Genomic DNA, 13,082 nt, shown 5'->3' with positions numbered 1-13,082 from the left:
ATGGACTCAGACCTAAAAACCACCAACCAGTCCAGAAACCTGGGTGTAGTGATGGACTAAGACCTAAAAACCACCAACCAGACCAGAAACCTGGGTGTAGTGATGGACTCGGACCAAAAACCACCAACAAGGCCAGAAACCTGGGTGTAGTGATGGACTCAGACCTAAAAACCACCAACCAGGCCAGAAACCTGGGTATGGTGATGGACTCTGACCTACAAACCACCAACCAGGCCAGAAACCTGGGTGTAGTGATGGACTCTGACCTAAAAACCACCAACCAGGCCAGAAATCTGGGTGTAGTGATGGACTCAGACCTAAAAACCTCCAACCAGACCAGAAATCTGGGTGTAGTGATGGACTCAGACCTAAAAACCACCAACCAGGCCAGAAATCTGGGTGTAGTGATGGACTCAGACCTAAAAACCACCAACCAGTCCAGAAACCTGGGTGTAGTGATGGACTCAGACCTAAAAACCACCAACCAGGCCAGAAATCTGGGTGTAGTGATGGACTCGGACCTAAAAACCTCCAACCAGACCAGAAATCTGGGTGTAGTGATGGACTCGGACCTAAAAACCACCAACCAGGCCAGAAATCCGGGTGTAGTGATGGACTCTGACCTAAATACCACCAACCAGACCAGAAATCTGGGTCTAGTGATGGACTCAGACCTAAAAACCACCAACCAGACCAGAAATCTGGGTGTAGTGATGGACTCTGACCTAAAAACCACCAACCAGGCCAGAAACCTGGGTGTAGTGATGGACTCGGACCTAAAAACCACCAACCAGACCAGAAACCTGGGTGTAGTGATGGACTCTGACCTAAAAACCACCAACCAGACCAGAAACCTGGGTCTAGTGATGGACTCGGACCTAAAAACCACCAACCAGAACAGAAATCTGGGTGTAGTGATGGACTCGGACCAAAAAACCACCAACCAGTCCAGAAACCTGGGTGTAGTGATGGACTCAGACCTAAAAACCACCAACCAGTCCAGAAACCTGGGTGTAGTGATGGACTCAGACCTAAAAACCACCAACCAGACCAGAAACCTGGGTGTAGTGATGGACTCGGACCTAAAAACCACCAACCAGGCCAGAAACCTGGGTGTAGTGATGGACTCAGACCTAAAAACCACCAACCAGGCCAGAAACCTGGGTATGGTGATGGACTCTGACCTACAAACCACCAACCAGGCCAGAAACCTGGGTGTAGTGATGGACTCTGACCTAAAAACCACCAACCAGGCCAGAAATCTGGGTGTAGTGATGGACTCAGACCTAAAAACCTCCAACCAGACCAGAAATCTGGGTGTAGTGATGGACTCAGACCTAAAAACCACCAACCAGGCCAGAAATCTGGGTGTAGTGATGGACTCAGACCTTAAAACCACCAACCAGGCCAGAAACCTGGGTGTAGTGATGGACTCAGACCTAAAAACCACCAACCAGACCAGAAATCTGGGTGTAGTGATGGACTCTGACCTAAAAACCACCAACCAGACCAGAAATCTGGTCTAGTGATGGACTCAGACCTAAAAACCACCAACCGGACCAGAAACCTGGGTCTAGTGATGGACTCAGACCTAAAAACCACCAACCGGACCAGAAATCTGGGTGTAGTGATGGACTCAGACCTAAAAACCACCAACCGGACCAGAAATCTGGGTGTAGTGATGGACTCAGACCTAAAAACCACCAACCGGACCAGAAACCTGGGTCTAGTGATGGACTCAGACCTAAAAACCACCAACCGGACCAGAAATCTGGGTGTAGTGATGGACTCAGACCTAAAAACCACCAACCGGACCAGAAATCTGGGTGTAGTGATGGACTCAGACCTAAAAACCACCAACCGGACCAGAAATCTGGGTGTAGTGATGGACTCAGACCTAAAAACCACCAACCGGACCAGAAACCTGGGTCTAGTGATGGACTCAGACCTAAAAACCACCAACCGGACCAGAAATCTGGGTGTAGTGATGGACTCAGACCTAAAAACCACCAACCAGGCCAGAAATCTGGGTGTAGTGATGGACTCAGACCTAAAAACCACCAACCAGACCAGAAACCTGGGTCTAGTGATGGACTCAGACCTAAAAACCACCAACTGGACCAGAAACCTGGGTGTAGTGATGGACTCAGACCTAAAAACCACCAACCGGACCAGAAACCTGGGTGTAGTGATGGACTCAGACCTAAAAACCACCAACCGGACCAGAAACCTGGGTGTAGTGATGGACTTTCTGTCTTTTTTCTTTCTCTGTTGTGTGAAACGATGCTCCTGGTCTTCTGTAAAGTGTGACTCATTCTGCTGCTGGAGAGAAACTTGTTGTTCTTGGAAAACTTTCTGCTTGATATAAAAAATGCTAACGCTAACAGCAGTGCTAACACCTCACATCACCTGTGTCCCTGCAGAAATACCGTTACCAAGACGATGAGACTCCACCTGTGGATCCCAGCCCCGGTCACATGACCCACGGACGAAGCACCGAGCTCAGTCACGCACACCTGGACGGATACACACACCCTCCTGCACTCACTGTAAGTATACACACACACCGGTCGTCACTGTGGGGTCTTTATACTACATCTCCCAGAATTCACCTGTTCAGGTCGGAGTGGGGAAGCTAAGAAGGAGGTTTCAGATTCTAGGATCCATGAGAATCCTCGGAGGAGAGATGGACATTTCTAAGAAGCCTGGAAAGCTTCTGAAAGGTTCAAACGGTGGCTGTAAGACACATTTATAAGATTTAAGGGGTTATTGTTGTGGTTATAAATAGTTCTGTCAATAGATTAAAAATGATGCTGGGCTCTGCTGCAGCTCTCCATCCATCCATCTTCTTCTGAATCAGAGTCAGACCCCAGCAGGAGAACGTTCCTCCTCTTCTTCTGAATCAGAGTCGGACCCCAGCAGGAGAACGTTCCTCCTCTTCTTCTGAATCAGAGTCGGACCCCAGCAGGAGAACGTTCCTCCTCTTCTTCTGAATCAGAGTCGGACCCCAGCAGGAGAACGTTCCTCCTCTTCTTCTGAATCAGAGTCGGACCCCAGCAGGAGAACGTTCCTCCTCTTCTTCTGAGTCAGAGTCGGACCCCAGCAGGAGAACGTTCCTCCTCTTCTTCTGAATCAGAGTCGGACCCCAGCAGGAGAACGTTCCTCCTCTTCTTCTGAATCAGAGTCGGACCCCAGCAGGAGAACGTTCCTCCTCTTCTTCTGAATCAGAGTCGGACCCCAGCAGGAGAACGTTCCTCTTCTTCTCCTAAACTGGTTCATCATCCTCTGTGGGGGCTGGAGAGTCGCTGCTCTTCTGGGCTCTGCTGCTTGGAACATGCTCTCCAGACTGGTCCCAACCTGGATAGATGGATGAATGGATGGATGGATGGATGGATGGATAGATGGATGGATTATGGATGGTTGGTTGGTTGGTTGGTTGGATGGATGGATGGATGGATGGATGGATGGATGGATGGATGGATTATGGATGGATGGATTATTGATGGATGGATGGATGATGGATGGATGAATGGATGGATGGATGGATGGATGGATGGATGATGGATGGATGGATGGATGGATGGATGGATGGATGGATGGATGGATGGATAGATGGATGGATTATGGATAGATGGATGGATTATGGATGGATGGATGGATGGATTATGGATGGATGGATGGATGGATGGATGGATGGATGGATGGATTATGGATGGATGGATGGATTATGGATGGATGGATTATGGATGGATGGATGGATGGATTATGGATGGATGGATGATGATGGATGATGGATAGTTGGAAGGATGGATGGATGATGGATGGATGGATGGATGATGATGGATGATGGATAGTTGGAAGGATGGATGGATGATGGATGGATGGATGGATGATGATGGATGATGGATAGTTGGAAGGATGGATGGATGATGGATGGATGGATGGATGATGATGGATGATGGATAGTTGGAAGGATGGATGGATGATGGATGGATGGATGATGGATGGATGGATTATGGATGGATGGATGGATGATGATGGATGATGGATAGTTGGAAGGATGGATGGATGGATGATGGATGGATGGATGAACAGAACTTGTTTGAACTGGTTTCTGATGTAATGGGTTAAATATTTGAACGTTTCTGTCTTGATTCTTGATGATTAGGTGGTTTTTACCAGCACTGAAGAGGTAGGTCTGGAGGTGTGGAGGTCACCGAGGCCTTCAAAGTGTCTCAGAGGAACATCTCCCATGCTGGAGTTGGATGAGTTTAGATGTACTTCTTCATTCAGCCAGCAGGGGGCAGCAGCTCTCAGCCTGTAAGTGTGTTTAATGAGCATCCATCTGCCACGCTGCCCTCCAGGTACTGGGATAATTAGGCAGGTAGGATGGATGTAACCCCCTGATGTAGGTCACCCTGCAGAATAAACATCTCTGAGATCTGAGCTTTCCTTTCCACCAGAACCACCAGGTTCTGGAGCTGAGATGAGGCCGCCTGCTTCAACCTGACCTAAACATGGATTTAATTCTGTCAGAGGACGCACCAATCAGTCACTGAGAAGGTCTTTGACGAGCCAATGAGGAGTTTCTGTGGTTTTTTTCAGACCGGTTTACCAGGTTCTGGTTTCTGAGGAGGGTCTTTGAGAACTGATGGGGTCTAATCATAAAGTTGTCTGGTGGGACATGGGGATAAATTTTAGTTCTGATTAGACGACACTGATCAGGTCTAGAGGGTCTAGCAGGTTGAACTGTGAAAGGACTGCTTTAGCTTCGGAAAAGTCCTGGAATCGTCATGATGATCCTACAGAAGTAGCAGTGGTCCCCGGGATGACACGAGATCTTCTGTTGGTCCTCAAAGTGCTGCAGGACCCATCACTGTAAACTGGTTCCCAGTTCATCCCAGTCTGGTTCAACCTGTTTTCATGGTGCAGGTAGGGGTGCTGATCATGATAGAAGTCCTCCTGGAAGTACCTTTGTTGAGGTACGAAGGATGCTAGAAAACTAGGATTGATGTTGTTTTGGTCTTCCTCGATGAGGACTAAAGCCTGGTTCTCGGTTTCCATAGCAACCAGACAGGGTTTTGGTTGGATGAGATAGATGCATCAGCTGCGTAACAGCGTGACATCATAGCAGGACAACGTCTTCCTGGGGTTCTAACGAAGAAGGTGACCCAGAACCAGAGGAGAACGGTGGATGTCCAGAACCAGAGGAGAACGGTGGACGTCCAGAACCAGAGGAGAACGGTGGCTGTCCAGAGCCAGAGGAGGAGGGTGGACGTCTAGAACCAGAGGAGGAGGGTGGACGTCTAGAACCAGAGGAGGAGGGTGGACGTCCAGAACTAGAGGAGGAGGGTGGACGTCCAGAACCAGAGGAGGAGGGTGGATGTCCAGAACCAGGGGAGAACGGTGGATGTCCAGAACAGGAGGAGGAAGGTGGACGTCCAGAACCAGAGGAGAACGGTGGATGTCCAGAACAGGAGGAGGAGGGTGGACGTCCAGAACCAGAGGAGAACGGTGGATGTCCAGAACCAGAGGAGAACGGTGGATGTCCAGAACCAGAGGAGAACGGTGGAAGTCCAGAACCAGAGGAGAACGGTGGATGTCCAGAACCAGAGGAGAATGGTGGATGTCCAGAACAGGAGGAGGAGGGTGGACGTCCAGAACCAGAGGAGGAGGGTGGACGTCTAGAACCAGAGGAGGAGGGTGGACGTCCAGAACTAGAGGAGGAGGGTGGACGTCCAGAACCAGAGGAGGAGGGTGGATGTCCAGAACCAGGGGAGAACGGTGGATGTCCAGAACAGGAGGAGGAAGGTGGACGTCCAGAACCAGAGGAGAACGGTGGATGTCCAGAACAGGAGGAGGAGGGTGGACGTCCAGAACCAGAGGAGAACGGTGGATGTCCAGAACCAGAGGAGAACGGTGGAAGTCCAGAACCAGAGGAGAACGGTGGATGTCCAGAACCAGAGGAGAACGGTGGATGTCCAGAACCAGAGGAGGAGGGTGGACGTCTAGAACCAGAGGAGGAGGGTGGACGTCTAGAATCAGAGGAGGAGGGTGGACGTCCAGAACTAGAGGAGGAGGGTGGACGTCCAGAATCAGAGGAGGAGGGTGGATGTCCAGAACCAGGGGAGAACGGTGGATGTCCAGAACAGGAGGAGGAAGGTGGACGTCCAGAACCAGAGGAGAACGGTGGATGTCCAGAACAGGAGGAGGAGGGTGGACGTCCAGAACCAGAGGAGAACGGTGGATGTCCAGAACCAGAGGAGAACGGTGGATGTCCAGAACCAGAGGAGAACGGTGGAAGTCCAGAACCAGAGGAGAACGGTGGATGTCCAGAACCAGAGGAGGAGGGTGGACGTCTAGAACCAGAGGAGGAGGGTGGACGTCCAGAACCAGAGGAGAATGGTGGATGTCCAGAACAGGAGGAGGAGGGTGGACGTCCAGAACCAGAGGAGAACGGTGGATGTCCAGAACAGGAGGAGGAGGGTGGACGTCCAGAACCAGAGGAGAACGGTGGATGTCCAGCCGTCTCATTTATAACCGTTGCGTACGCACAAAATGGTGCCTGAAACTGGCGTACGCCTCTTTTCACGCAAAGGTTGTGATTTATAAAAAACAAACTTGACGTGAAAATGTGCGGTCTTTCACGGCAGCTCTGACCCATGCGTACGCTGGTTTTGGAGGCTGGGGGAATTGGTGACACAGATGGAGAGGTGGGGAATTAACAACACACTGCATCCAGAGTCCTCTTGTGGCAACGTGGGGTCCTGTCACCATGTCTCCAATTAATTTTGCGCTCTGGCTGTATGACCGCAGATGTGATTTCGGCTCACTGGTCAGCGTGCATGACTTCAACCCGGCAAGAGTTCATAACCCGTCTCCGCTGTCTATGCGTCCTGCTACACTCTTCCACATCCAATTTCTCTATATTGCAGGAGAACAGGCCGACATTAAAAGGCAATTTGCAGCAATGTCCGGTTTTCCTAATGTAATCGGCGCAATTGACTGCACTCATATTGCTATAAGAGCCCCATATGTCGATGAATTCATGTATGTCAATAGGAAGCATGTGCATACTATCAATGTTCAAGTCATATGTCAATCCAACATGATGTTGACAAATGTAGTTGCACGATGGCCTGGCTCTACACATGACTCTTACATCCTAGCGCAAAGCAGTGTAGGGAAGAGACTGCAGGCAGGCGCTGTACGTGATGGCTGGCTTCTTGGTAAGACAATAACTTTATATTGACAACCAGCTTAGCCAGATGCAGACCACTGATGCACTGTTTCATTGAAATGCAGGGGACAGTGGCTACCCCCTCCGGCGCTGGCTCCTGACCCCCTTCCCAAACCCCCAGAGCGCAGAGGAGACCCTGTTCAATACCGCTCACTCCCGTGCGCGCTCAACTGTAGAGCGCGCCATCGGCCTTTTAAAATGCCGGTGGCGGTGTCTGGATGCGTCAGGGGGTAGATTATTGTACCATCCCCAAAAGGTGTGCAGGATCGTGAGGGCGTGTGGCGTGCTGCACAACCTGGCACTGAGGCACGGCATCCAACTACCTCCTGGCCTCCCCCCTCCTCGGAATGCCGACCCTCACCCACAGCCCCCTCCCAGACACAGGGAGGTCCAACACGGGGCACGGCTCCGTGAGGAGGTCATGCAGCGATTAAGCAGACAATAAGGTTCACTTTTTCACAAGCTCTTTTAATGTGTTTGAAATGTCGAACATAATGTCACACAAATTATGCAGTGTTGTTCTGATTTCCTTCAGTTCATTGATGGTTTCTTTTTGATCTCGCCATGGTCCGCTCTGTCCCGCTCACAGAGTTAACTGAGGTAACTATGTGTTGCCACTCACGACACTTACTCTTATTTGTCACGCCACTACTGTGGCTACCAAACAAAATAATTTTTCGACTCTCCACCTCACTCACTAATGCATCGATTTCTGCCTCTGTGAAGTTGCGTTTTTTGGTTCGCTTCCCTGCGGTTGCCGTTGTTCATGGATCACAACATGGATCAGCTGGCTCATTTTAATACACGCTGAGGTACTTTGCATTGACCATTTATGGTGGAAAGTGGGTGTGTAGTGGGCGGAACATGAGCCAAATTCACCTGCGCAAACTTCAAGGACGAGTGTGATTTATAAAGGGGAAATTGCTTGCACCTGTGCGTACGCACGGTTTTATAATTCAGAATATTTTATGGCGTACGCCAACTTCCGGTTTTGGGCGTAAGCACACTTTTAGTAAGAATCCTACGCACAGTTTTATAAATGAGACCCCAGAACAGGAGGAGGAGGGTGGATGTCCAGAACCAGAGGAGAACGGTGGATGTCCAGAACCGGAGGAGAACGGTGGATGTCCAGAACCAGAGGAGAACGGTGGATGTCCAGAACCAGAGGAGGAGGGTGGACGTCTAGAACCAGAGGAGGAGGGTGGACGTCCAGAATCAGAGGAGGAGGGTGGACGTCCAGAATCAGAGGAGGAGGGTGGATGTCCAGAACTAGAGGATGAGGGTGGATGTCCAGAACCAGAGGAGGAGGGTGGACGTCCAGAACCAGAGGATGAGGGTGGACGTCCAGAACTAGAGGAGGAGGGTGGACTTCCAGAACCAGAGGATGAGGGTGGATGTCCAGAACTAGAGGAGGAGGGTGGACGTCCAGAACTAGAGGAGGAGGGTGGACGTCCAGAACTAGAGGATGAGGGTGGATGTCCAGAACCAGAGGAGGATGGTGGACGTCCAGAACTAGAGGAGGATGGTGGACGTCCAGAACCAGAGGAGGCAGGTGGACTTCCAGAACCAGAGGAGGAGGGTGGATGTCCAGAACTAGAGGATGAGGGTGGATGTCCAGAACCAGAGGAGGAGGGTGGATGTCCAGAACCAGAGGAGGAGGGTGGATGTTCAGAACCAGAGGAGGAGGGTGGATGTTCAGAACCAGAGGAGGAGGGTGGATGTCCAGAACCAGAGGAGGATGGTGGATGTCCAGAACCAAAAGAGGAGGGTGGACAACCAGAACCAGAGGAGGAGGGTGGACAACCAGAACCAGAGGAGGCTGGTGGACAACCAGAACCAGAGGAGCAGGACTGTTGGACTCCAGGTGCTGTTCCCATTCCTGAGTAAGAACAGCAGCTATTGGCTGTCCTACAAGTCGCTAATTAGCATCATCAGCCTGGAACATATAGTCGTAATAGATGCTGCCATAGAGAGGGACTTAGTGGGAAAGAAAAGAAATGATTTAAAAGACAACCTAAAAATGTTTAGAACAGCAAAATAAATAGAACAAAATAAATTAATAAACTAAAATTGCAATTCTGTAAATATTTTCTTTATTTTTTAGTTCAGTTTTTTGCATTAACAGACGTTACTGTGACGGTAAACCAGCAGGATCCTCCAGCAGCAGCTTTACGTTTCATTTCCAGCCTGGTCATGAAACAGAGCTGAACGTCGTCTGAATGCAGCTGCTGCTGCTGCGAGAAGACCAAGCCTCGTATGAGAGGGTCTGACCAGCACCGCTCCTCGTTGGGAAGATAAACTCCCTTCATTCACCAAACGTCTCCAAAAGTCTCCAATAACCAGAAAAACTCGCTAGAGGGTCTGGAAACTTGCTAAATACAGCCACAAAGTCGCTAAATACAACCACAAAGTCGCTAAATACAGCCACAAAGTCGCTAAATACAGCCACAAAGTCGCTAAATACAACCACAAAGTCGCTAAGTACAGCCACAAAGTCACTAAATACAACCACAAAGTCTCTAAATACAACCACAAAGTCACTAAATACAACCACAAAGTCGCTAAATACAACCACAAAGTCGCTAAATACAGCCACAAAGTCGCTAAATACAACCACAAAGTCTCTAAATACAACCACAAAGTCGCTAAATACAACCACAAAGTCGCTAAATACAACCACAAAGTCACTAAATACAACCACAAAGTCTCTAAATACAGCCACAAAGTCACTAAATACAACCACAAAGTCACTAAATACAACCACAAAGTCACTAAATACAACCACAAAGTCACTAAATACAACCACAAAGTGACTAAATACAGCCACAAAGTCACTAAATACAACCACAAAGTCTCTAAATACAGCCACAAAGTCACTAAATACAACCACAAAGTCTCTAAATACAGCCACAAAGTCACTAAATACAACCACAAAGTCTCTAAATACAACCACAAAGTCACTAAATACAACCACAAAGTCACTAAATACAACCACAAAGTCTCTAAATACGACAAAGTCGCTAAATACAGCCACAAAGTCGCTAAATACAGCCAGAGTCGCTAAATACAACCACAAAGTCTCTAAATACAACCACAAAGTCACTAAATACAACCACAAAGTCACTAAATACAACCACAAAGTCTCTAAATACAACCACAAAGTCACTAAATACAACCACAAAGTCGCTAAATACAGCCACAAAGTCGCTAAATACAGCCACAAAGTCGCTAAATACAACCACGAAGTCTCTAAATACAACCACAAAGTTGCTAAATACAGCCACGAAGTCTCTAAATACAACCACAAAGTTGCTAAATACAGCCACAAAGTCTCTAAATACAACCACAAAGTCACTAAATACAACCACAAAGTCACTAAATACAACCACAAAGTCTAAATACAACCACAAAGTCGCTAAATACAACCACAAAGTCGCTAAATACAGCCACAAAGTCTCTAAATACAACGACAAAGTCTCTAAATACAACGACAAAGTCACTAAATACAACCACAAAGTCGCTAAATACAACCACAAAGTCACTAAATACAACCACAAAGTCACTAAATACAACCAGAAAGTCACTAAATACAACCACAAAGTCGCTAAATACAACCACAAAGTCACTAAATACAACCACAAAGTCACTAAATACAACCACAAAGTCGCTAAATACAACCACAAAGTCACTAAATACAGCCACAAAGTCACTAAATACAACCACAAAGTCACTAAATACAACCACAAAGTCACTAAATACAACCACAAAGTCACTAAATACAACCACAAAGTCACTAAATACAACCACAAAGTCGCTAAATACAACCACAAAGTCGCTAAATACAACCACAAAGTCGCTAAATACAACCACAAAGTCACTAAATACAACCACAAAGTCACTAAATACAACCACAAAGTCACTAAATACAGCCACAAAGTCGCTAAATACAGCCAGAAAGTCGCTAAATACAACCACAAAGTCTCTAAATACAACCACAAAGTCACTAAATACAACCACAAAGTCGCTAAATACAGCCACAAAGTCGCTAAATACAACCACAAAGTCTCTAAATACAACGACAAAGTCGCTAAATACAGCCACAAAGTCGCTAAATACAGCCACAAAGTCGCTAAATACAACCACAAAGTCTCTAAATACAACCACAAAGTCACTAAATACAACCACAAAGTCACTAAATACAGCCACAAAGTCGCTAAATACAGCCACAAAGTCGCTAAATACAACCACAAAGTCTCTAAATACAACCACAAAGTCACTAAATACAACCACAAAGTCACTAAATACAACCACAAAGTCTCTAAATACAACCACAAAGTCACTAAATACAACCACAAAGTCTCTAAATACAACCACAAAGTCACTAAATACAACCACAAAGTCTCTAAATACAACCACAAAGTCACTAAATACAACCACAAAGTCACTACGCTGGTAATAAATTCCCCCAAGACCCGCCTCTTTCCACACATTAGCCAATCACAGTGCTCGTTCATCCCTGCTCACACACACATTGGCTGTCGTCTTCTTTGTTGGTGTTCGTCTCCTTTTCTCTTATTGAAGTTAGTTTGAGACAAACCAGCAGCTAATTTGTAATTACTGAACTACTGGTCTGAAGAGGAGCAGAAGTTTGTTAGAGACTAAATAAATTAAATGATAACTCCTACAAGAAAAACACCGGCTATCGGTCGCCATCGTGGTGTAGATGAAAAATTCACTCTCACATTTTTTGGTTGCAGTCTGGCCTCCTGTGATTCCTTCAACCAGTCAGAAGATTGCATTGTGTCCAGCTCCACCTTTTAGAGGCGGAACGGTAAGACTGGGACCCAAACGGAAGGATCTTCTGGTAGCCTTCCCAGTTTTTACCTGAGGAACAAAACAAGCTGGACCCAGTGAAGGCAACAGGGTTTAAGGAGCCCTGGAGGGCTTGTTCAGCCGTGGGCTTCATATCCCAACTATGGTTTATGGCATTTGAAGACATTCAAAGTAGGATTGGGGCTCCTGGAGAATGTTTCAGGACACTTCACACAGTATTGAGGATCCTTAAAAAGGTTTCAGGGACTTTCAGTAAGGACTCAAAGATCTTAAAGACAGCTGAGAGCCTCTGGAGGAGATTCCAGAGCTTCCTGATGAGAACATGCAGACCTCTGAAGGTCTTTCTGAGCAGAGGAACAGAAGTCCTGCAGAAGGTTTATTCCAGGATGGAGCTGGAAGGTGGATCAGAACGTCAGACCTGGATACGTGGACTGGCAGCAGGTCTGAGCGATCTGATGAGCGGCAGGTCTGAGGTCAGCTGGTCCACGGCGTTAATATTCACACAGAGAGATCAGGCCTACAGCCACAGGGACTTCTTCACCTTAATTATCCACTCACACATTCATGGCGTGGGATGCTCGGCGCCCACTCTGAATGCCATGCATCCCTCTGCTCCCACGTTACCATGGCAACGGCAGTGGCTGAGAGTGGAGAGCTCTGAGGAGAAAAGACAGTGAATGGAGGGGGGAGTTGCCATGGCAACAGTATCAGCCGGAGCGCATGTGTGTGTGTTTGCTGAAATCTTTTTTGTAAGAATTCGGTTGGTCTCTCTCTCTCTCCCCCCTCTCTCTCTACCTGTCTCTCTCTCTCTCTCCCCCCTCTCTCTCTATCTCTCTCTCCTTCTCTCACCCTTTCTTTCTCTCTCCCTCCCTCTCTCGCTCTCTCCCCCTCTCTCTCTCTCTCCTTCACTCACCCATTCGGTCTCGCTCTCTCTCTCGCTGACATCACAAAGGGGAGGGGATTCCTTCAGAGAGTGAGAGAGAGAGGTAGAGAGACATAGACTCCCACA

General features: G+C 48.0%; 1 protein-coding gene across 2 annotated transcripts in view; it reads left to right on the top strand.

Moving 5' to 3' along the window:
* Positions 1-13,082, top strand: part of dlg4b (discs, large homolog 4b (Drosophila)) — an 83,428-nt gene that overhangs the window by 46,346 nt on the left and 24,000 nt on the right. For both annotated transcript variants that reach the window (XM_041984592.1, XM_041984593.1), the window contains one exon: positions 2,424-2,549. In XM_041984592.1, the coding sequence (XP_041840526.1) occupies positions 2,424-2,549 (126 nt within the window). The remainder of the gene's footprint in view (positions 1-2,423; positions 2,550-13,082) is intronic.

The sequence above is a fragment of the Melanotaenia boesemani genome, chromosome 5 (assembly GCF_017639745.1).
Source record: "Melanotaenia boesemani isolate fMelBoe1 chromosome 5, fMelBoe1.pri, whole genome shotgun sequence".
Classification (NCBI taxonomy): Eukaryota; Metazoa; Chordata; class Actinopteri; order Atheriniformes; family Melanotaeniidae; genus Melanotaenia; species Melanotaenia boesemani.
Note: the sequence above shows the minus strand (reverse complement) of the source record. Positions and strands in the feature narration are given on the sequence as shown.